The sequence below is a fragment of the Schistocerca piceifrons genome, chromosome 4 (genome assembly GCF_021461385.2).
Source record: "Schistocerca piceifrons isolate TAMUIC-IGC-003096 chromosome 4, iqSchPice1.1, whole genome shotgun sequence".
In the NCBI taxonomy this organism is placed as follows: Eukaryota; Metazoa; Arthropoda; class Insecta; order Orthoptera; family Acrididae; genus Schistocerca; species Schistocerca piceifrons.
This window is the reverse complement of record NC_060141.1, coordinates 173,591,189-173,617,287: the sequence shown is the minus strand read 5'-3', so window position 1 is coordinate 173,617,287 and position 26,099 is coordinate 173,591,189. Positions and strand designations below refer to the sequence as shown.

The 26,099-nt window shown below is 42.4% G+C and overlaps 1 protein-coding gene across 1 annotated transcript in view; it reads right to left on the bottom strand.

The window, feature by feature from the left end:
• Positions 1-26,099, bottom strand: part of LOC124795700 — a 673,305-nt gene that overhangs the window by 533,583 nt on the left and 113,623 nt on the right. Inside the window, exon 3 of the mRNA XM_047259781.1 lies at positions 14,034-14,405. Within this exon, the coding sequence (XP_047115737.1) occupies positions 14,034-14,405 (372 nt within the window). The remainder of the gene's footprint in view (positions 1-14,033; positions 14,406-26,099) is intronic.

Below are 26,099 nucleotides of genomic sequence, written 5' to 3'. Positions count from 1 at the left end.
TTCGGATGAATCCAGGTTCTGGTTACAGCATCATGATGTTTGCATCCGTGTTTGGCGAGATCGCGGTGAACGCACATTGGAAGCGTGTATTCGTCATCGCCGTACTGGCGTATCACCCGGCGTGATGGTATAGGGCGCCATTGGTTACACGTTCAGTCACCTCTTGTTCGCATTGACGGCACTTTGAACAGTGCTCGTTACATTTCAGATGTGTTACGACTCGTGGCTCTACCCTTCATTCGATCCCCGCGAAACCCTACATTTCAGCAGCATAATGCACGACCGCATGTTGCAGGTCCTGTACTGGCCTTTCTGGATACAGAAAATGTTCGACTGCTGCCCTGGCCAGCACATTCCCCAGATCTCTCATCAATTTAAAACGCCTGGTCAATGGTGGCCGAGCAATTGGCTCGTCACAATACGTCAGTCACTACTCTTGATGAACTGTGGTATCGTGTCGAAGCTGCATGGGCATCTGTACCTGTACACGCCGTCCAAGCTGTGTTCAACTCAATGCCCAGGCGTATCAAAGCCGTTATTACGGCCAGAGGTGATTGTTCTGGGTACTGATTTCTCAGAATCTATGCACCCAAATTGCGTGAAAATGTAATCTCATGTCAGTTCTAGTATTATGCATTTGTCCAAGGAATACCCGTTTGTTGTTGTTGTTGTTGTGGTCTTCAGTCCTGAGACTGGTTTGATGCAGCTCTCCATGCTACTCTACCCTGTGCAAGCTTTTTCATCTCCCAGTACCTACTGCAACCTACATCCTTCTGAATCTGCTTAGTGTATTCATCTCTTGGTCTCCCTCTACGATTTTTACCCTCCACGCTGCCCTCCAATACTAAATTGGTGATCCCTTGATGCCTCAGAACATGTCCTACCAACCGATCCCTTCTTCTGGTCAAGTTGTGCCACAAACTTCTCTTCTCCCCAATCCTATTCAATACTTCCTCATTAGTTATGTGATCTACCCATCTAATCTTCAGCATTCTTCTGTAGCACCACATTTCGAAAGCTTCTATTCTCTTCTTGTCCAAACTATTTATCGTCCATGTTTCACTTCCATACATGGCTACACTCCATACGAATACTTTCAGAAATGACTTCCTGACACTTAAATCAATACAGGATGTTAACAAATTTCTCTTCTTCAGAAACGCTTTCCTTGCCATTGCCAGCCTACGTTTTATATCCTCTCTACTTCGACCATCATCAGTTATTTTGCTCCCCAAATAGCAAAACTCCTTTACTACTTTAAGTGCCTCATTTCCTAATCTAATTCCCTCAGCATCACCCGACTTAATTAGACTACATTCCATTATCCTTGTTTTGCTTTTGTTGATGTTCATCTTATATCCTCCTTTCAAGACACTGTCCATTCCGTTCAACTGCACTTCCAAGTCCTTTGCTGTCTGTGATAGAATTACAATGTCATCGGCGAACCTCAAAGTTTTTATTTCTTCTCCATGGATTTTAATACCTACTCCGAATTTTTCTTTTGTTTCCTTTACTGCTTGCTCAATATACAGATTGAACAACATCGGGGAGAGGCTACAACCCTGTCTTACTCCCTTCCCAACCACTGCTTCCCTTTCATGTCCCTCGACTCTTATAACTGCCATCTGGTTTCTGTACAAATTGTAAATAGCCTTTCGCTCCCTGTATTTTACCCCTGCCACCTTTAGAATTTGAAAGAGAGTATTCCAGTCAACATTGTCAAAAGCTTTCTCTACGTCTACAAATGCTAGAAACGTAGGTTTGCCTTTCCTTAATCTTTCTTCTAAGATAAGTCGTAAGGTCAGTATTGCCTCACGTGTTCCAGTGTTTCTGCGGAATCCAAACTGATCTTCCCCGAGGTTGGCTTCTACTAGTTTTTCCATTCGTCTGTAAAGAATTCGTGTTAGTATTTTGCAGCTGTGACTTATTAAACTGATAGTTCGGTAATTTTCACATCTGTCAACACCTGCTTTCTTTGGGATTGGAATTATTATATTCTTCTTGAAGTCTGAGGGTATTTCGCCTGTTTCATACATCTTGCTGACCAGATGGTAGAGTTTTGTCAGGACTGGCTCTCCCACGGCCGTCAGTAGTTCCAATGGAATATTGTCTACTCCGGGGGCCTTGTTTCGACTCAGGTCTTTCAGTGCTCTGTCAAACTCTTCACGCAGTATCATATCTCCCATTTCATCTTCATCTACATCCTCTTCCATTTCCATAATATTGTCCTCAAGTACATCGCCCTTGTATAGACCCTCTATATACTCCTTCCACCTTTCTGCTTTCCCTTCTTTGCTTAGAACTGGGTTTCCATCTGAACTCTTGATATTCATACAAGTCGTTCTCTTATCTCCAAAGGTCTCTTTAATTTTCCTGTAGGCGGTATCTATCTTACCCCTAGTGAGATAGGCCTTTACATCCTTACATTTGTCCTCTAGCCATTACTGCTTAGCCATTTTGCACTTCCTGTCGATCTCATTTTTCAGACGTTTGTATTCCTTTTCGCCTGTTTCACTTACTGCATTTTTATATTTTCTCCTTTCATCAATTAAATTCAATATTTCTTCTGTTACCCTCGTCTTTTTACCTACTTGATCCTCTGCTGCCTTCACTACTTCATCCCTCAAAGCTACCCATTCTTCTTCTACTGTATTTATTTCCCCCATTCCTGTCAATTGCTCCCTTATGCTCTCCCTGAATCTCTGTACAACCTCTGGTTCTTTTAGTTTATCCAGGTCCCATCTCCTTAAATTCCCAACTTTTTGCAGTTTCTTCAGTTTTAATCTACAGGTCATAACCAATAGATTGTGGTCAGAGTCCACATCTGCCCCTGGAAATGTCTTACAATTTAAAACCTGGTTCCTAAAGCTCTGTCTTACCATTATATAATCTATCTGATACCTTTTAGTATCTCCAGGGTTCTTCCATGTATACAACCTTCTTTCATGATTCTTAAACCAAGTGTTAGTTATGATTATGTTGTGCTCTGTGCAAAATTCTACCAGGCGGCTTCCTCTTTCATTTCTGTCCCCCAATCCATATTCACCTACTATGTTTCCTTCTCTCCCTTTTCCTACACTCGAATTCCAGTCACCCATGACTATTAAATTTTCGTCTCCCTTCACAATCTGAATAATTTCTTTTATTTCATCATACATTTCTTCAATTTCTTCGTCATCTGCAGAGCTAGTTGGCATATAAACTTGTACTACTGTAGTAGGTGTGGGCTTCGTATCTATCTTGGCCACAATAATGCGTTCACTATGCTGTTTGTAGTAGCTTACCCGCATTCCTATTTTCCTATTCATTATTAAACCTACTCCTGCATTACCCCTATTTGATTTTGTGTTTATAACCCTGTAGTCACCTGACCAGAAGTCTTGTTCCTCCTGCCACCGAACTTCACTAATTCCCACTATATCTAACTTCAACCTATCCATTTCCCTTTTTAAATTTTCTAACCTACCTGTCCGATTAAGGGATCTGACATTCCACGCTCCGATCCGTAGAATGCCAGTTTTCTTTCTCCTGATAACGACATCCTCTTGAGTAGTCCCCGCCCGGAGATCCGAATGGGGGACTATTTTACCTCCGGAATATTTTACCCAAGAGGACGCCATCATCATGTAATCTTACAGTAAAGCTGCATGCCCTCGGGAAAAATTACGGCTGTAGTTTCCCCTTGCTTTCAGCCGTTCGCAGTACCAGCACAGCAAGGCCGTTTTGGTTATTGTTACAAGGCCAGATCAGTCAATCATCCAGACTGTTGCCCTTGCAACTACTGAAAAGGCTGCTGCCCCTCTTCAGGAACCACACGTTTGTCTGGCCTCTCAACAGATACCCCTCCGTTGTGGTTGCACCTACGGTACGGCTATCTGTATCGCTGAGGCACGCAAGCCTCCCCACCAACGGCAAGGTCCATGGTTCATGGGGGGGAATACCCGTTTATCATCTGCATTTCTTCTTGGTGTAGCGATTTTAACGGCCAGTAGTGTAGTTGGGGCGTCCAGCTCGTTCAGTTATACGTTCAACTGACCGAAGTGATTGGAATCAACTGTTTGAAATTGTGTGTAATTATTAGTATGATTATCGTTTATAGTGTCCAAGATCATATTAACGATTTCTCTTACTAATGATGTTGAGATTTGAAAATGTATGCTGTATTTACAATTGCAATAAATAGTTGTTTAGTAGAATGTCACGCGCCCTTCCCCAGCCTTTCCAATCGCTGGTTCTGTTATGCTTTGGTGCAATGTAAATTTTTGGCATCGAGGAGCACTGTCGATATTTCCTCTAAGGGTTGACGATGGAGCAGCGCTTGAAGGGAATATGCTTGTTGTTTACGTAGGCCACTTCTCTGCAAAATGCTGACCAGTGATATTTTTGTTAGCAAGGCAAGTATCTCCCTCCTTACAAAACCTTTATAACATTAACAAATTGTTACACATCCAAGCAAGCAGTTGTTAAACAATTTTGAGTTACTTTCCCACTCCTGAGCTAAACATGTTACGTCCGCCTCCTCGTCCACACTTCTGAAGAACTGGGACCTTGACTTCACCAATTATACACTTTCTTAGATTAGCCAATGAGGAGCACTCTTACAACATTTGAGCCTCGAGATTATGCATCCCACGTAAAAGCGGACATAAAGTCAGCCCTTAACTTTGGAATGAGAGAAGAATTTCTGTTCACAATGCAGCAGAGACACTTCTCACAGAGTACTGAAATCCTTATCTATCACTCACTGCCCCTCATATAGCATTCCCACACGGTCTCTTTTTGTCACAAAACAAGGTAACTTCGAAGTGGTTTTTGGCCACATGGCTCTACTTGTAAAAATTGAGACGTCCCACGATTGCAGTTGTTCACCAAGCTACATAAATTATTTCTGTCAAAGTAGGCCTGGACCGTATAACGCACAGGACGCGTTGTGTGAAAAACTGAGGAGATACGACTCGCAGACGCCACCACCGCCATTGGCCGAGTGGCTGGCCGGTACCTACTCTAGGTTCAAATGGTTCAAATGGCTCTAACTGCTATAGGACTTAACATCTGAGGTCATCAGTCCCCTAACTTAGAACAACTTAAACCTAACTAACCTAAGGACATCACACACATCGATGCCCGAGGCAGTATTCGAACCTGTGACCGTAGCAGTCGCACGGTTCCAGACTGAAGCGCCTAGAACCGCTCGGCCACCACGGCCTTCACCTACTCTAGGCAGTCACCGTACCTCACATTTTCCTCTGGAAAGCCTGGCCGCAGTCCCCTGGGGGTCGATGTGAACATCTCATCGTCAGCCTGGCCCACTGCGTCCAGCCTGACTCATCAAATGGTTCAAATGGCTCTGAGCACTATGCGACTTAACATCTGAGGTCATCAGTCGCCTAGAACTTAGATCTAATTAAACCTAACTAACCTAAGGACATCACACAAATCCATGCCCGAGGCAGGATTCGAACCTGCAACCGTAGCGACCGCTCAGTTCCAGACTGTAGCGCTTAGAACCGCACGGCCACTCCGGCCGGCCTGACTCATCACATACCCAACTAATATACACAGTAAATTATAACCAATGAAATTAACCACGGGAGAAAAGGTTTTGGCAACCATTAACATTATGAATTTGAAGTGTTAACTGTTTTATTAACTGTCAGGAATAAAGTTTAGACTCTAGGATTTTAAATCAACTAAGAACAGCACAGGAGATGTGCCAGTGCAGCACTGGTGTATCAAGTGCAATAACTAATCTACTCCTGTATTAGCCTCCCTTATTGGACTGATACATATGGGGCTGAAGAATATCTCCGCATTTTTCGCTTAGCACTGGTTCTCGCAATTCTGTAAGCAGGCAGCCGTAGAATCTGTTTGGGTGTAAATTTATTGAGCGAAAGGCCTGCTTTTTGCTAATTTACACAAACATTGAGTGAATAAATTTGTTTAGTTTCTACAAAAATATTTCAACAGTATATTGTTTAAAAAACAAGAAGAATTATCGAGCGACTTAGTTACATAAAATTTGTATTAACGCAGATAAAGAAACCAAACAAAACTTCTTAAAAGAAAGTAGTATTTGAAAATCAGCAGTGGGTTGAAATCGGTTACGTGGTTTAGGAGGAGGTGCGGAACATACATACATGCACCCATACGTACAAACACACATTATTATAATATGTGTGGATTCATCTATAAACATTATTATACAAATTTTTTAATATATGTACAAGGTTGCAGACAAATAAAAGAAAATTTCACACGTGTGAAAGTATTCGATAACAGAAGCAAGAACGTTCCATTACACATGTGTCCTCAAACGAGCCATTTGCGACATACTTGCACATGTGTCGTTACGACCTGCCATAATTCTAGTATGAAATATTGTTCTAAGATGTTGCAGATGTATTCGAAATATTAACTGTTCTATTAAGTTTCTATCCAGTTGGGCTCCAGTTCCAAATAGGACAACATTTGATACAGTGGCCACTCGTAACCACACACTCGCAATTATTTTGGGAATGGCTTGTTTGCCACCCGTTTGCTCGAACTTTTACCTTTATTATATCACGCTTCCACCAGTGTTAGTTAACGCTACTTATTACGATAGAAACTGTATACAAATTTTGCGCTTTGGTGTCCTCTCATCTTGGTACCCCAAGCCGTCTCTTTTGTCGCTTTGGCCTTAAACAGGCCATTTAGAGCACCGAGCTGTCTAGACTTTGTGTTGTTGACTGATGCTTCGTTCAGCTGTGTGTCAACTACCGCACTATTCGTGTCTGAAGTGATGAAAATCTGTCTCAGATTACCATCAGTAATTCCTCATTAACGTGCGAACTGTCTTTTAATACGATAAACTAAGAAAATCGTATGTTCTGCCATAGAGTTTGAGTTATGTACATCGCCTGGAGTTCATTCGAGGTCGGCTGCACCTCTTGTTCGATACAGCAAGTGATTTCAAATTGACAGTGCATCAACCCACTTCAGTATTAATGTACGAGTGAATTTGCACAAGAGATACCTTCATCGTTTTTGTCGTATGATGTTCGAGTAGTCGTTGGTTCTTGAAACCCCTGTAGAAACAAGTGGGGCTGTCCGTTTTGATACTAGATGCCTGTGCCTTCAACAGACAACAGACTGGCACTGGTCACATTGTTGTTGCTGTAAGATGTTTGTGTCAATTATAAAGCAAATATTCATATCAGACCATTAGTTCCTTATCTGAGAGTTCTCAGCATAGTACCTATTTGTATTATATTAACACTAACCATTTAGGACACACATTCTTTCCAAAGTGCAGAGTTTTAATTCTGAGTCGTTAAATATGCTATTGATGCACTTAAAAGAAAAATTATTCGTTGTTGATTGGAAGAACTCAGGGAGCCCTTAGCAGACGTATCCAAATCGATTCCATCATCCACTCTGTTCCATCTGTCTTTCGCGAAGCCAGTATTCGGTGGTTCAGTGGTTCAGTGCGCTCAGCTGTCAGAAGCAACGATGGGTACACTGCTCGACATGTGGAACAAGTTATCGGCTATGCACAATGAAAGATTCGTATAGGTTAACGACTGCTATTTACAAACCAAAATGAAATACATTGCCTTCGGTAACAGATCGACATACATCATTTATGGCCAGCTGAGAATGGAAGATATAAAAGTGAAACATAGCAGGATATTTCCAATGAAGGAATTCGTCGTCCAAATGTCTCAAAGTCTTTTGACGGGCTGTGAATTCACAGGAAGGTAATTTTACAGAATCTACTTTCTCATAGTAGTCGCTGAGTTCATCCCGCAGACATGTCTAATATTGCTTTCTACAGTTCCGCCCTATAGCCTGAACTATGGGCTGCAACATCAAAGGTGTTTTGCAACCGCATTTTCCACAGGAGTCTATCAAAGTGCCTGTGAGATATCACCTATGTTTTCAAAAAGTCAGTCATCAATTTTGTCAGTAATGGAGCTACGTTGACACAGAGGTGAAGCATTGACAGCGTAGAAGCTGGCGCTCCTTGGAAAATGCAGGTGGTGACTTAACACATAATGACTTAAGTAGATCTCAGATCCAAAACCGTCATTCGAAACAACAATACAAAGTGAATGCTTCGAATGACGCTTCTCGGAGTCAAACAGTGGAGGTTCCATATCCAGATTCCAGTAAAACTTGTTAACATGTGCAATGCACCGTATTCGACCAAGGTCTTAAGGGAGAAAATACAGATTGTTTTTATGTACCGCAACCAATCAAAATGGCTGAACGATACTGGCCTTATATCAGATTTTAACTTTAATTATTTTGTAACGAATTTCGAGGCACTGGTACTCATCTTGAGGAGTCAACACACACATATCTATCTTTTTCACGTTATTAAGACTGTTAACTACAATAAGGCTACTTTGTTGCCTTGCTAGGGTCTTCGGTACGTTCAGCTCGTACGTACCCTGCCCTTACGTCCACTGTCTACCAATAACTTTGTAAGCTGTCTGACGCTTGCACCACGTGTTTAACGTGCTTAACGTGAGGTTACCAGAGCGTAAAGCACTCACGCATAACCTCTCAATGTCAAAAGCGGTTCCTTCACATAGCACATATTTAGGGGCCTATATTTTGGGGGACCTTCAGCCATCCACTACCCAATTTTTCGGGGAAAACTGTTTGCAATAACGTATTAAAAATAATGCTATTTATAACTACATGAGCGCGATTGTTTAAAGCACTGAAAATAAAAGATCATTTACGTGAAATTGTATTTTAGAATGTTTCAAAAATACGTTGCTCCATTTCCACTTCATTAATTCACATACTGCAAACGAGCACAGGAGACTTACTTCCATCTCCTGTTCCGTTCTGACCAGTTACATAATACACTATTGTGACAGGAACTGATAACTGATAACAAAGCACCTCTCAAATTCGTTTGTTTATGTAACCGTACATCAAACAACATAAGCTGCTAAGCGAAACAGTCGGGCAACAGAATCTGTCAACTGTTTGTTTGAATTAGTGTTTGCAGTAATCTAGCTCACTCAGTGACATATTGGTGCTATGTACGTTTTCCTACCATGCTTAAACGCTTCCTTCAAAGTTTTTATGTGTGCTCAGTGTTTAACCCATTCAGATACGCCCGCGTACAGCTGAATATCGCTGTGTTATGTTTCCAACTTTAACCGCAAAGCACAACGCAGCTCAAACTTTCCCTTCCCGTGTGTCACAACAATTTTTCGTGTGGCACAAGCCCGACTAATATATCGCGAAAAGGGAAATTATTCTCTCCAATAGTCGTATATTTTATAAGCCCATAATACGGTGCATTCAGTTTTTAACTCGAGCTTTAATAATTTCTAATAAATCCGAGACCACTGCACAAGTCAGCGTCTGCGATGTTGGGCTACTGTCAGTTCATCTTGTCGGTAATTCGAGCAACAGAAAACACTTGAAATAGTGGTTACCCTACTGCTCCCACTTGGTGAAAATAATAGGAATATCGTGGTCATTTGGTCTATTTCATTGTAAACACTTACTGATTAAACTTCCAAAAATATTTTACCGCCGAGAGAGAGATACGGTTCGTAAAAGCTTTTCTTAGTTGTGACTATCCTAGACCAGCTTCTAGTAGTGTGAGCGAGTATTTTGGATACCTTCAGCATCAGCACCTACAGCGGACAGACTATATAAAAAAACGTAAATTCTTTACAAACTACGGTGTGCATACACTTGATTGAATATGTAAACATCACTTCAGATATTGGGATTTAGGTTATGAAATGTTCGCTAGGCCCGCCATCATTGGCATGATGTGGCGTAGACGAATGGCGAAGTGCCGGAACATCGACTCTGTCGATGATCTCCTGAATGGCTGTTTTCAGCTCAGCAACGGTTTTGGGGTTACTGCTGTACACTTTGTCTTTAATATAGCCCTTCGAAAAAGGATCGCGTGTGCTCAGATCTGGAGAATATGGCGGGCAATCGAGTCCCATGCCAGTGGCCTCTTGGTACCCCAGAGCCAGAATGCGGTCCCCAATCACTTCAGGTCATCAAACACTCTTCTGCTTCGATGGGGTGGAGCTCAGTCTCGCATGAACCACATCTTGTCTAAATCAGAGTCACTTTCGATAATGGGGATGGGATCATCTACCAAAACCTTCACGTACTGATCGGTAGTTACTGTGCCATCAAAGAATGCCGCACCGATTATTCCGTGACTGGACACTGCACACCAAACAGTCACCCGTTGAGGGTGAAGAGACTTCTCGATCACGAAATGCGGAATATCAGTCCCCCAATTGCGACAATTTTTGCTTATTGACAAACCCATCAAAATGAAAGTGGGCTTCGTCGCTAAACCAAACCATGCAGCGCCTGCGGCCAGCAGTGAATTCTGAACGTCCTAACGCAAACCGTTCAGAAGTTATGGCGATTTTATTTCACGTAGTTCAATGATTGTCGCCCTATATATATACATCTGCACCTGTGTTCCCTAAGCTACATCACGCTGTGTAAGGGATGGTACTTTGTGAATGGCTGCCTCCTCCCCTCCCACTCCAACCCCTTTCGTTGTACCAGTCGAGAATAGTTCGCGTGAAGAGCGATTGCCGGTAAGCCCCTGTGTGGGCATTCTGATTTTATATTCATGACTTTTTCGCGAGACATACGTACGAGGAAGTAATACATTGACCGACACTTCCAGGAACGTACGCTCTGTGAACTTTAACAGTAAAACATAGCAAGACGCAGAGCACCTCTCTATCAGAGTCTGCCAGTAGATTTGATCGACCATGTTCGTAACGCTCTCGAGTGTACTAAATGAACCTGTAACGAAATGCGCTACTCGTCTTCTGTATTTTCTCTATCAAGCCTATCTGGCGAGGATCTCAGACTGACAAGAGATAGTCAATTTTACGAATTTGCAGCATGCTGTGTGTGAGATATAGTTCTGCAACTTGTATTATAATTGGAATAAATGGTTGTAGCCTCGTCATAAGCTGAATTGAGAAGTATCTATTTCTTTATTTCTTGATGGTGACTTGTTTCGGACACCTGTGCCCATTTTCAAACCATCCGTGCTGAAACTTTAACAAATACAGCGATAGTCCGTGTTCAGAAACTTCCCCTGCTGTAATCAAAGCGGTATATGGGTGAATTAACGACAACAAGTTACACAACACTGGGCGGATATTAGAGAACTCTAAAGATATTATAGAACTTTAAAGAGTCACACTTGCAGCACGGATGGTTTGAGAATGGACACAGATGTCCGAAATTAGTCAACATCAAAAAATGAAAAGAAGGTACTTTTCTATGCAAGTTATGACGAATCTACAATCATTTATTTCAATAGTCAAGTATTTTCCGAACGAGTGTCTTGTAAGTTACCTCCTTTCTTGATGGAATACGTTTAGTGAGGACTCTTCCATTGAATCGCAGTCTGCCATCTGCCTTAACCGCGATTAATTTGTTCCACTGCGAACCGCTCAGTACGCAGTTCCCAGCTATTCTATGAAAGTATTTTTTTCCAACGCTTTTTCTGCAATCGACGTATACCTACAGGATGACAGCTGCCATAATGCGGTACAGAAGAATGGGGTGCTGAGAACACTTGTTCACCGTGCCAAAACACTGTTCGACTCAGGCAGCTTAGCAGCAGAGTTAGAACATTTACAGCAAGTGTTCGCAGACAACGGATACTCAACAAGGAACATCCGCAAAGCGCTATATCCCTCCAGACGACCTGATACTGAGGGAGAAGAACAAGAAGAAGCTACCAGGAGGGTAGCCTTTCTACAGTATGCAGGACCTTTATCTGCTAATATCAGCAGAATACTGAAAAATCACAATATCAAGAATGTGTTCTGCCCACCAAACAAGATCAGGGCAGTTCTTGGAACGGTTTTCGTTTCGAGCTGATTTTGATTAACAATAACAGTTTTTTCTTCTTATCATGCATTGTGAAGGAGTGAATGGAGAGTGAGTGTGAAGAATGAATCTTAAAACAGTAAATAAATACACAGGGTAACTCAGCTGCCTCAAACGTTAGGTTTTATGTAACCCACAACGCCTCCAAACACAACACCAGGCTGTCATATTCTCTCGCCCTCTATGGACAACCTTTTAGCTCTAAAGATACAATGAATAGGACCTTTTTGTGGAAATTTAATGAAGTAAACCTCCGCGTCTAGCGGAAACGTTCTCAGTTGAAATTCAACTACATTAATTTTCCTACAAAAAGGACTATTCAGTTTTCTGCAGGATTAATAATTTACGAGTAGTGAGCGTGAGAGTATTAAAGTTGAAAATTTAGTGCGTGGTATTTGAAGGCATTTCTGGTTCCATAAAACCAACAGGTAGGAGCAACTGAATCACCGTGCGTACGTGCATGTGTACGATGTCGTGCAGTGGTGAAGTCTATTGCTTGCACTAAATGGAAGACATTTAGCAACTGAGTCAATATTTGCGTAGGGAAAAATGCTTTTATTTCATTCCTTCCGACAGGAAAATATGTTGTTATTTAAAATTTGTTTGTCTTTCTTCAAACTCATAATCAGGCAGGGTACTGAAATTATATAAAGTCTTATGATCAGTCGAGCAGAAGAAGAACCTAATTAATGAAGTGAAACAACAACTGTTACTGGGCACTATTTGTCTCAGACAATCATAAAGAGCATGGAATTACGTTGTGGAGACGATGAATTGATTGCGCAAACTGATTAACGAGAAAGCTGGGTTTTCATCCACGAAGGACGCACTCTAATAACTGAAACGTTTTGAGTAATAACTTAATTTAAGTGATAATAATTGTTTATTACGCTTAGGTAAAATAATTTCTTCGGCGAAAACGATGTAATGATGTAATATAAGAATAATGGAACACATGTCTGTACATATAAATTATGAAATGAGAATTAGAGACACAATTTACACGCTGTCCCGAATGTGACAGGCCGGATGATTTGCCGAGCTCTCACAACCGAGATAGCTGTGTGGCGGGATCTCTAACACAAATCTACTAACTATTATCTTTTATTCATCATTCTTAAACGCAACATTTTTGTTATTTAAGGAAAAATTTTTGCGAATTTATATTATGTCATAAAGTGATAGTATGTCATAACGCCTTTCCGTCTTCCTGAATTTCACCTGTTCATTTTTTAATTACTTTTAAGCCTATAAGTACTCAAGACTTAAAAATTTTTAATCCCTAATACTAATAAGAAATATCAAATAAGTTCCACATTCTGTGAGTGTAAAACTTCATGTTATGAAAATACGACCTGTCTTAGTAACTAGGTGGCAAGTCACTTAAAGATGGTAGCAGCAAATAAATAAATACTCTCAAGATGTTTAGTAAAGTGTTCAGTAGTGTAGTCATACCTTGGCGAGGTAAAGTATGGTAGAAGATAGAATGAAGGGAACTTAATCACCACAATCTGATTTGAAAGATTGTCCTAGGAATTTCGTTAGTCTACATTTCCTACACGTCGCAAATCGCTTCACGAAATATACAGCATTTGCTTAGATGATAACTTGCTGAAAATAAAGAAGTGTATAATATTTAAACAAAGAGCTGTAGTCAGTGAAAGCTAACTGAACATTAGACTCTCAACAGGTTTTTGTTGTGGTTACTTATCGTAAGGTTGTTGGGTCAGTAAAGATGCTGAATGTTAGTTAGACTGTGCACTTTGAGTGAACCAAATAGTAAATTAAACTATAATACATTGACCTTTTTAACGAAAATGTGCGCTCTAAAAGTATACCGCTATGTAGTAATTACATGATGGAAATGTTTTTGACATTTTAGTTAGTAACCTAGACCCGAACTGTAACACGAACATGCAGCAGATTAACAGATAATAGCTGTTAATCCTTAGAAAATTTCCTGGATCATTTAAATTGTTCGTCGTTCTAGAGCACGGAACAAATCTGTAGATATTAACCAGGTATTTGAGGCACCAAGATAGCGCGCCATCGTAAACAGTAAGAAACACAAGCGCCACAGCTTAGAATTTCTGTCAGAAAACAATAATGAGAACAAATGCACTTACCGAAGACAACCATCTTCTTGTTCATGAAGTCCTCATCCTTGAAGGTGGACACGGAGCAGCGGTAGTCGCCGGTGAGGTCTGTGGTGGGGTTGGAGATGCTGAGGGCGCGGTGCTTGGTGTACTTGTTGTCCGACGCCAGGTAGTCTAGGTTTAGCCGCCCTTTGAGGGCGCCCAGGTCCTGCGGCTTCTGTTCGGGGATCCACTGGTACACGGCCTCCGGACTGTTGTTGAAGAACCACTTGACCACCAGGCCCGAGTTGTTGTCCTGGTCCTCCGGCTTGAGCGAGTACTCGCAGTCGAGCACCGCCGACGACGAACCGTTCCGGACTGCGGCCGGCACCTTCAGGTCGGTTATCTGCACCCCCGCTGCGCCTGCACAGATAAAGCAAAAGGGTTCAGCTGCAGTGATGGGCGGGCGCCGAAACAGTTACATGACAAGTGGCAGACAGCTGTGCAGAAAACGATGTCTAATTTACACTGAGGTGACAAAAGTTTGGGATAGCAGTACGCACATATACAGATGGTGATAGTATCACATAACAAGGTATAAAAATGAGTTGTCATTTGTACACAAGCGATTCATGGTAAACCGTTTTCATAGTGATTATGGGCGTACGATGGGATTCAACAGACTTTGAACGCGGAAAGGCAGTTGGAGCTAGACGCATGGAACATTCCATTTCGAAAATCGTCAAGGAATGCAAAATTCAGAGATCCACAGTGTCAAGAGGGTTCCTAAAATACCAAATTTCAGACATTACCTCTCACCGCCGACACTGCAGTGGCCGACGACGTTCACTTAACGACCGAGAGAAGCGGTGTTAGCGTGGAGCTGTCAGTGCTACCAGGCAAGCAGCACCACGTAAAATTACCACGGATTCAATGTGAGACAAGTGATGAACCTACCCGTTCAAATGGCTCTGAGCACTATGGGACTCAACATCTGAGGTCATCAGTCCCCTAGAACTTAGAACTACTGAAACCTAACTAACCTAAGAACGACACACACATCCACGCCCGAGGCTGGATTCGAACCTGCGACCGTAGTGGTCGCGCGGTTCCAGACTGAAGCGCCTAGAACCGCTCGGCCACTCCGGCCGGAACCTACCCGTTATGATAGTGCTTGGAAGTTGACGTTAATGGGCTGTGGCAGCAGATGATCGGCGCAAGTGCCGTTGCTAACAGCACATCAGCCGCAGTGCCTTTCCAGAGCTCGTGACCGTATTAGTTGGATCCCAGACGACTGAAGAACCGTGACTGGTCGGAAAAGTCCCGATTGCAGTTGGTAAGAAAAGATGGTTGGGTTCGACTGTGGTGCAGACACCATGAAGCTATTGCCCCGTCAACAAGCTCTGTGGAAGCTGGTGGTGCCTAAATAATAGTGTGGGCTGTGTTAACATGGAATGTCTGGGTCCTCTGGTCCAACTAGAAATGGTTGTTTGCGGCTACTTGGAAACCATCTCAAGCCATTTGTGGACTTGTTTCCGCAATGAGATTTTCACTCTGCGGCGGAGTGTGTCCTGATATGAAACTTCCTGGCAGATTAAAACTGTGTGCCGGACCGAGAGTCGAACTCGGGACTTTTTTGCCTTTCGCGAGCAATTGCTCTACTTTTATTTGTTGTTTCAAAGCAATGATAGAATTGTCACTGGGACAGAATTGTTCACGTTTGGTTAGCAGAACATTCTGGACAGTTGGAGAGAAAGATTTTGCCACCTGGATCTCACGACAGGAACCGCACAGAAAATTTATGGAACTGAAAGATCATTTAACGCATACCGTCCTAAGCTGGCAACATTTTCGCAATTATAGCCTGCTGTAGAGGCGGGATGGTTCAATATTTCTGCAGGGGACTTTCATCGACTTGTTGAATCCATACTACGCACAGTTCCAGCACTTAACCGGGCAAAAGGAGGTCCGACACGACATTAGGAGGTGTCCCATGACTTTTATCACCTCAGTATATTATGTAGTAATTTCGAGACGTCTGCTCCTGATGATACTTTGAAGAGCCATCACTACTGGCGTCAATTTTTTTTTCTCAGTGTGATTTTTTAAAAATCATGACAGTTGCTAAGCTGTATCCAAAGCTCTGGAGTATGAAACAAGTGCGAAAATCATTCTTGGATCGAGTATCCGACCACCCTCTACCACTAACATTGCCAAATGCTATAATGGATACGCCAACTCCGGAAGATAATAGGAGATAAAGGCCAGGAAAAGGAAGAAGAGGAACCAATTGCACAACTACTGATACTATTATTGATGACTACAGATTCTGTGAGCAGAATCAGTACACTTCTGTTTAATCCCTAGGGTACATCTAACCTGCATAAATTTCTTTCCTCCTTTTGGACCCTTCCGCAAACTGTCCTGGTCAACAGCCACTGTCTGCTGGATTCATTAGACGTAGGGCATTTCTACTGTGATAATAAATTCGATTCGATTCCACGATTCACTGTAACTTCTTACAGTCCATCTTTCCCGAATCACTTGCACTAACACACTGAATGCTCTTGAAAACAATTTTATTCAGTATTTTCTGGCTTCAGTTGCCTTCTCTTCATCTCTGTATGTGTGACTACCGAATCACCAAATGTATTCGTTCCTCAGTGAGGCTTGCACGTATCCTACAGCTGACGCTAATAAAATACTGATGATGCATCCTGTTTTCTCGCTAAGGAGTATATGTATGTTTTCGAGCTTTCTGATTTTGGGCATTGCGTTTGTATTTTACACGAACGTTTCCTCTATGGTGCGTGAAATTATGATGCCCATCCAGGGAGACCCCTAGACATCTCGTTGTACACCTCTTCTGATTGTTATGTTTTTATTTTCGTATTTCTTTATAGGTTCCCTTTCAGCAGGAGGTATGTAATTTTCTGAGGTGCTAACGACACATTGACAGTTCGCCATCACCCTTCAAGTTCATGTATCGCGGGATTAAATTTACCTTCTATTATTCTTCTCGGGTCAGTGCTTACGAAGCACATCACGTCGTCTTCATGTGCTATCAATCTGTATACGTTCCTTCCGTCATGAAACATGTATGGGCTAAAATGCTGCACACCAAAACAATGGTGCACTAACTGACAGGCCCGCCGCGGTGGCCGAGCGGTTCTAGGCGCTACAGTCTGGAACCGTGTGAACGCTACGTTCACAGGTTCGAATCCTGCCTCGGGCATGGATGTATGTAATGTCCTTAGCTTAGTTAGGTTTAGGTAGTTCTAAGTTCTAGGGGACTGATGACCTCAGGAGTTAAGTCCCATAGTCCTCAGAGCCATTTTGAACAAACTGATAGCTGCGGACGACCTTTCGTTTGGTCTTCATCATTTCCTTTTCTGGGCATCTTACATATGCGTATCTTCCACGGAAATAATCTCTCAGGCAGTTATACAACGCCTCTCGTCACTCCAAATCATCGACGGAGTGTAAGTAGAAAGGGCGTCTGTCGCATTACGAATTTAACGATTTTTATTATTCCACCGTTAGTGTTAGGCTATAAATAATATTGATCTCGTTCATTTTTCCGTAAAGTGAGGTAAATAGTTTATCGTATCTCATTTCAGAAACATATTAATTCGTGACATTTTTATATTTTCGTGGCCATTGGGCGTTATCAAAACAGTGTTTAACGACGTGTTGTAACACGCCTACGCTCTAGCCACGAGCTGCGTGCAAACAACCCGCCACCTGTCATCGGTGATTTCAGCCTGTCATTTTGTGGTGCAAATTAATTATGGTAACACTGGCAGCTGCTGCTTTCCCTGCGTGCGCCTTTTACATGAATGTTGATGGTGGAAACAAAAGCGGTACAACTAACACGTGTACGCATGTAGGCTGTCTCCATCATTGTGTCAAAATTGGAGCGTTTGCACCGGGTCAGCACATTAGCCACGACACGTGGCACCATCCCATTGCTTACTGTGCCAGCTGCAGACAACTTTAGTAACCAGTGTGTGTACGTAGTATGCGGGTAGTAGCGCAACTAGAGTAACTGATGCAAAGAACAAATTTCGGTCTAGGGTATCGTAGTATATCCTTCGTTGGTGGATTGATTTACACGATGTTTCCTCGGCTGAGTGGGAGTTGGCCTTTTTACGATTAGATTTGTGGACCGCAAACAATTTTAATTAGCTCTGTGTACACACTAAAAATCATTTAATCGAGGTGTCTGTTTCCAATGATTGTTCAACAATTGTGTAATCGAACAATAAAGGATGTTTTTAATTCAGTGCAGTTCCTTACTATACATTATATTGAGAGGGAAGTACCAAGCGTCGATGCTCTGCAGGTCTTCCTGCGTTGCGTAACAGTCCCTAGCGTTGCGAACTCTCTATACAGTATACAACTGCATCTACGTTAAAAAGGACATGCTGTTTTATATTTGCTAGTATTTCTTCAGTCCAATCAAAAGTTGGTGCGTTTTTCCACACACTCGTACTTGGTCACTAGGTGACATTTCGGAATTGAATCGAGCATGTTTCTGAAGTCAAAGGACACAGACGGTGTTGACCTGTTACCCAGTAACTAGTAACTGCCATCTTCTGGGTTTCGTGGATGAACAGAGTAAGATGGGTTCCACGAGATAGTAGTTTGCAGATATTATGTTGAATTACACGGAGGAGGTTTTGAAGGTTGTGGGATTCCCGAAAGGTCGTAGTAAGTGAACATAAAAAGTATTAAAAAATTCTACAACATGTCGATGTCACGTATAGAGGCCTTTAGTTATGTGCATCACTTCGGCAGTTCTAAGGAAACGGAAGTTTCACTCACTTCGAAACATATATTCCCTCTCGCGTCTATTAACAGAAGAGGAATAATTCCTTCACATATTTCCCATATGTGTAACTGCCCTCCCTCCGTAGAGTGATTTTGGTTGAATTTCTATACCGCGAGAGATCTTGATTGTGTTGCAAGGCAGACCACACCCATGATAAACTTATTCAAGGACATAGGTTCCTTGCATCGTTTCCATTTTGCCTTTATTTTGAATACTACGACGTTTCGAGTGGCAGCCATTCTCAGGTAAAATGTTTACAACCTTAATTGTACCGGTTTGGGATACAGTCAGTTTCATGGGCAGTCCGTGTTTGCCCGGGCTCGAGAACTGTAGGCAATATTTTCGGCGGAGTACAAACACTAGTACACAGCCACGCCATTTGCTGTTGACAGGGAGCACAGAACTGTGTGCAACGAAATCTCGTGCAAGCTTTGGCTACGTTCTAATCTCTGGCGATCGCGTCTTGTTCTCGGAGCAGTTTCGTAACACGGCTTGTAAACAACAGAACGTGTTTCTAATTTCGCACAACCTTTTCAGTACATACCAGCTTTACTCAAAATCTACAATACTCTTGAATTTATCTATTCACACTCAGGATTTTCATTGTCGAAGGTTGCTCAGGAAATATGAAATCTGTTTCTTGTCGTAATTACTAAGCAGAAACTCTTCCTACGTTTTTTTTTCTTTTCTATTTTTTTTTAACATTCCTACTGACAACCGTTGTCAGCGATGCCTAGAAAGCCTCACTATCACTGATTCACTGCTCTACGTTAAGTTTAAAGCCTGTTTGTACGGTTTGGGCACTTAAAAATGGCAATCGGCTGCAAGCGTAAGCAAATACGGATGAAGGCAGCCACAGAGAGTGGAGCGATTTGGGGATCAAGCCTTAACAGGTCTGCCAGTGTAAACTCGAGCTCTGTGGGTGGTGCAGTTGACAGTCATAGCGCTCGCGGCTGCTATCGACACGACAAACATGCTCTTTTCTATTAGAGCATTGCGGACCACACCAATGAGACGGAAGTAGCAAAAAAGCTCACTAAAAGTTCCCCGCGCCATCGTTAGCAGCCTTCCTTGAAATAAGGAAGGAAGGAAGGAAGATTGGGTTTAACGTCCCGTCGACGTAGAGGTCATTAGAGACGGCGCACTGGCTCGGATTGTGTCAAGAATGGTGAAGGAAATCGGCCATTCCCTTTCAAAGGAACCATCCTGGTAGCTGCGTGGAGTGATATAAGGAAATGACGGAAAATCTAAATTTGGGTGTCCGGACGGGAGTTTGAACCGTCGTCCTCCAGAATGCGAGTCCAGTGTTGTCTTCAAATAGACCGACACACGGATACGAGAGGAATTCTACGCCAGGTTACTTTCTAGTGAGCGCCTAGTCCATAGCAAGTAGCGAGAAAAGTACCGTGTCCGGCGCCAAAAGAGAGACAATCAGTTAGGCTCTTCAAGTTAAGCTGCAAGTCCCTACATATGATAGTGAACTTAAGTCTCTGAACAGTGAAAAAGGACAGAGTTTGTATTAAACAGTGCTACGAGTTGTATATCAACAACAGTCTGTTTCAGCAAAAGTATTAGACTGGTTCTATCAATATGTATAAATGTATCTAGGCTCTGACCCACACGTCACAACGCTGTGCGAGTGCAGAACTGACCTATGGTAATACGGATGGCCGATCATTTCTGGTATATTTGGAGTCGAAAACCATGATAGACCAGGATTTATGTTTTCAGTACTTTCAAAATAATAAAACAAGGAGTAATGCACAACAAAGAAAAGTTTAGTTTGGCAGTGTCTTAACGAAGTACTACAGATCTAGCATCTGCTTGTCTTGTACGCAACCATAGTTCGAAACACCCCCTGTTACCCCTACCTCCGCCTGGAACTATCACTTTTAATTATCCGCACAGTAACTATGAAATTATAGGGCTGTAGCCTGCCGAGCCTCTTGCCCTAATCCCAGATTGTAGCTGATAAGTTGTAATCTACCCTTCCTCCCACTCTCCAATCAGTAAATCTTTTTATGTGCCCTAGTCCGGGATCGGGGCAGAGTCTATATGGTTATGAACAGATTGGGCACGCTTAGTTCAAGGGATGGCCGGATGTTCTTCCTCTCGCCACACCGTTACCATCAGGGATGGAGTATGTGCACTCCAGATACCTGCTAGTACATTGTGTGATCAAACGTATCTGGACACCCCCAAAAAGATACGTTTTTCATATTAGATGCATTGTACTGCCACCTGCTGCCAGGTACTCCGTATCAGCGACCTCAGAAGTCATTAGACATCGTGAGAGAGCAGAATTCACGGACTTCGAACGTAGTCAGGTGATTGGGTGTCACGACTGTAAGCGAGATTTGCACACTCTTAAACATCCCTAGGTCCACTGTTTCCGATGTGATAGTGAATTGGAAACTTGAAGGGTCACGTACAGCACAAAAGGGTACAGGCCGACCTCGTCTGTTGACTGACAGAGACCGCCTATAGTTGAAGAGGCTCCTAATGTGTAATAGGCAGGCATCTATCCAGATCATCACAAAGGACTTTCAAGCTGCATCAGTATCCACTGCAAGTACTATGACAGTTAGGCGGGTGGTGAGAAAACTTGGATTTCTTGGTCGAGCGGCTGCTCATAAGCCGCGCATCACGCCGGTAAATGCCAAACGACTCCTTGCTTGGTGTAAAGTGCGTAAACACTGAACGATTGAACGGTCGAAAAACGTTATGTAGAGTGACGAATCACGGTACACAATGTAGCGATCCGATGGCAAGGTTTGAGTATGGCGAATGCCCGGTGAAAATCATCTGACGGCGTGTATAGTAGCAACAGTAAAATTCGGAGGCGGTGGTGTTATGGTGTGGTCGTGTTTCTCACGGAGGGAGCTTGCACCTCTTTCTTTTTTTGCGTGGCACTATACTATCACAGCACAGGCCTACATTGATGTTTGAAGCACCTTCTTGCTTCACTGTAGAAGAGCAACTCGGAGATGGCGTCTTTCAACACGATTGAGCATTTGTTCATAATTCACGGCGTGTGGCGGAGTGGTTACAAGACAATAACGTCTCTGTAATGGACTGGCCTGCAAAGAGTCCTGACCTGAATCATACAGAACACTTTTGGGATGTTTTCGAACGCCGATTTCGTGCCAGGCCTCACCGACCAACATCAATACCTCTCCTCAGTGCAGCACTCCGTGAAGAATGGGCTGCCATTCCCAAAGAAACCTTCCAGCACCTGACTGAACGTATGCCTGCGAAAGTGGAAGGTGTCATCAAGGCTAAGGGTGGGCCAACATCATACTGAATTCCAGCATTAGCGATGGAGGGCACCACGAACTTTTAAGTCATTTTCAGCCAGGTGTCCAGATACTTTTGATCACATAGTATATGTTATTCATGTGACAGTGTGCATAAATTTTCTAAATATTTGAGAATGGTTTACCTGAGACAAGACTTGGGTATCAGCACGGATTCAACTAGTGGGATGTGGAAAACCGTCTAAAATACGCATCCAGGCAGACAGGCACACTGACCATCGTCGTTAATCCAGGGCTGGCGCACCTCTCCTACCGGGAAGCGGTGCTTTAAGAAACATGCCTCTCGGGGTGGGTCTCCTTTAATACCATAATGCGATCAGGAAATTCATACACGTCACAAAATGTTTTCTGAAATTTTACGTCCCTATGGGTCCAGAGTCAGTGGGTCAATAAATACAAGCGGTTACGATATTTTAACCATTTTTATCACTTAATCTCATCCAAATTATTTCATATTCGACTTCAATACTAATCTCACTAGTTATGAAGATATTATTTACCATTTACGGCTATAGAAAAGCTTTCGCCGCATCCATCAATTTTATATGGAATTTATAATTGTAATGTATAGATATTAATGAGCGATGCCCGAAGAAGTTATTGAGTTATGTGTAGCATCTGTGTTGAATGCGGAAGCGAGAGATAGGGAGTTGAAGTTAGTGATGGGAACGAGAAAGATGATACGCGCCTTAAATGTAAACAGCTGCCGTAAAGGCACGAGAGGGGGAATTCTGACATTGCGGTTAATAATAAAAGCGAGACTAAAGAAAAATCAATACACGTTCGTAGGATTTGTAGACACGGAAAAAGCGTTCGACAATGTAAAATAGTGCAAGATGTTCGAAATTCTGAGAAAAGTAGGGGTAAGCTGTAGGGAAAGACGGGTCATACGCAATATGTTCAACAGCCAAGAGAGAATAACAAGAGTGGACGTCCAAGACCGAAGTGCTCGTATTGAAAACGGTGTAAGCTAAGGGTGTAGACTTTCGCCCCTAATGTTCAATCTGTACATCGAGGAAGCATTGATGGAAATAGAGGAAAGGTTCAGGAGTGAAATTAAAATTCAAGGTGAAAGGATATCAATGATACGAATCGCTGTTGACATTGCTATCCTGAGTGAAAGTGAAGGAGAATTACATGACCTGCTGAACGGAATGAACAGTCTAATGAGTACAGAGTACTGATTGTAAGTAAATCGAAGAAAGACGAAGGTAATGACAGGTAACAGAAATGAGAACAGCGCGAAAGTTAATATCAGGATTGATGCTCACGAAGTAAATGAAGTCAAGGAATTCCGTTACCTAGGCAGTAAAAAACCAATGACGGACGGAACAAGTAGCACATCAAAAACATACTTTCAACGGCAAAAAGGGCATTCCTGGGCAAGAGAAGTCTACTAATATCAAATTTCAGCCTTAATTTGAGGAAGAAATTTCTGAGAATGTACGTCAGGAGTACAGCATTGTATGATAGTGAAACATGGACTGTAGGAAAACCGGAACATAAGAGAATCGAAGCATTTGGAATGTGGTGCTACAGACGAATGTTGAAAATTAGGGGGACTTGTAAGGTAAGGAATGAGTAGGTTCCGCGCAGAATCGGAGAGGAAAGGAATGCGTGGAAAAAATGATAAGGAGAAGGGACAGGATGATAGGACGTCTCTTAAGACATGAGGGAATGACTTCCATGGCACCAGAGGGACCTGTAGAGGGCAAAACCTGTAGAGGAAGACATAGACAGGAAAACAGCAAATAATTGAGGACGTAGGTTGCAAGTGCTACTCTGAGATGAAGAGGTTAGCACAGGAGAGGAATTCGCGGTGGGCCGCATCAAACCAATCAGAAGACCGAGGACAAAAAAAAAAAATGTTGCTTTATGTACGGTAGTGTAACTTTCAATACGTAGTAGAAGAGTAGGGTTTAAGAAAGGATGATAAAAATAGCAGACAGTGAGTTATCTGTAGGGGAACTCGGATTTGAAATAAAATGTCTGGTATTGTGCAAAACCTCACTACTTCGAGGAAGAAGACGTGTATGTACCATGTGTTGTAACACAGATTTATACAGAAATCATCCTTTTTCTTTCTTTTTTTTAATAACAATGCGACTCAACTTCTGAGGTCATCAGTCGCTTAGAACTTAGAACTAATTAAACCTAACTAACCTAAGGACATCACACATATCCATGCCCGAGGCAGGATTCGAACCTGCGACCGTAGCGGTCGCTCGGTTCCAGACTGTAGCGCCCAGAACCGCACGGCCACTCCGGCCGGCAGAAATCATCCTGAACTCGAATTCTACTGGATTGTTTTCTGTTTATATAACAGCGTCATTCATTGTCTGCAGAAAATAAGTTTTCTTTTCAACAGTCTTGTGGCTGGTTGGTTTGATGCGCCAAACCAAGATTTCTTATTCTGTGCATGCGTCTTCATCTCAGTACATGCATCCTACGACTTCAGTTGTTTGTTGGATGCACTCTAATCTTTGTCTTTGCCTACATGTTTTGCCATCTGCAACTTGCTTTGGTACCATGGATGTTATTCCTTGATGTCTTAACCCAATTTATGAATCTGTCCCTGCGTCTTTCTTAGTTTCTTCCATGCAATGCTGTGCTCCATATGTACCATTTCTGAAATTTCCTCTTCAAACTAAGATCTATGTTTCATACTTCGAGTCTTCATTTGGCAAAAATATTTGTCGGCCGCAATGCCAGATTACAGCAGGTATGTTCAATAACAGCCGGTATTTGTAACTTACTGAAAATACGGTTACGAATAACATAGTTGGACAACACTTCTACGGCCACAAGTAGGTAGCAGTACCGCAAGAAACGCGTTATCACACATTGTAAGGTGGCCGATGTTTTCATTGTGTTAACAAAACTCTAATACGCACAGAACATCCAATGAAACGAAGAGAGTCATGTAAAAGGAAAAATGGGTTGCCATTAATTGGCTAAAAGATTAGTGAAAGCTCGGTATGAAGATTAACGTGAATCACCAGGGCTGTTCATTGCACAAGAATATACATGCAGATTGTACTCGAGTACTTGTCTTGTCACTGCCCCAGTCAGCATAACAGTCTTTCTTACGGATGCTGTTGTGTGAGTGATTTACTTGATAACAGTGATAGACAAAATAGCTTAGCCTTCTGATAATATTCCATAAGGAGTCTTTTGTTCAAGAAGTAAAACTAAACTTTAGAAACAGATGAAATTCGTACACCTGCATTTAACTATTCAACTACCGAAACAGTTAAATTTATTTTGCTGATTTAGTGGATGAGAAATTAATCGCGGAGAGAAAGAAACTGTCAGTTCTACTATAAATTCTACAAACATACTAAACTTACACCATAGTGACCAATATAGTTTTCTTTTATTCTGTCAGTTCTGTAAGCTTATGTATATATCTATCAAGTAATATTTTCAGGTCACCTACGCTTTTCTTAAAGACGCTGCATTGGAGATTGATTCTCTTGTGACAAGTTATGTGGGGTAAGTGCGCTGTGTTCTTGCTGAAAGAAATGTTCCGTTCCGTCCTGTGACCATAGCATTAGCATTGGAAACCACATCGGGAGAGGAAATAATATCGACAATAGGTATATAGTCAAAGTGTTAAAGGACACGTCTTCGAGGCAAAACTGGATGAGTTAGCTACAAGTAATTTACGGATCGCAGATATACTGAACAGCTATATCAGACCGCGGGATCGGCAGACGTTTGGGAACAGGCCAAACACGAATTAGTCTAGCCACAAATGAGAGATTTTCACAAAAAAACCTCTGTTGTATTTATTTAACGTTAATGCTTTTAGCGCTTTTGGTTAGTAGAACATCATTAGACAACATTCAAGGCAGTAGCGACACGGGATTCGAAGTAATACCAGCTGGTGTCTGCCGCACCGTGGTCTCATCAAAATGATGGCCTGCTGACCGAAAAGTGTTAACAACACCAACATTAAATGTG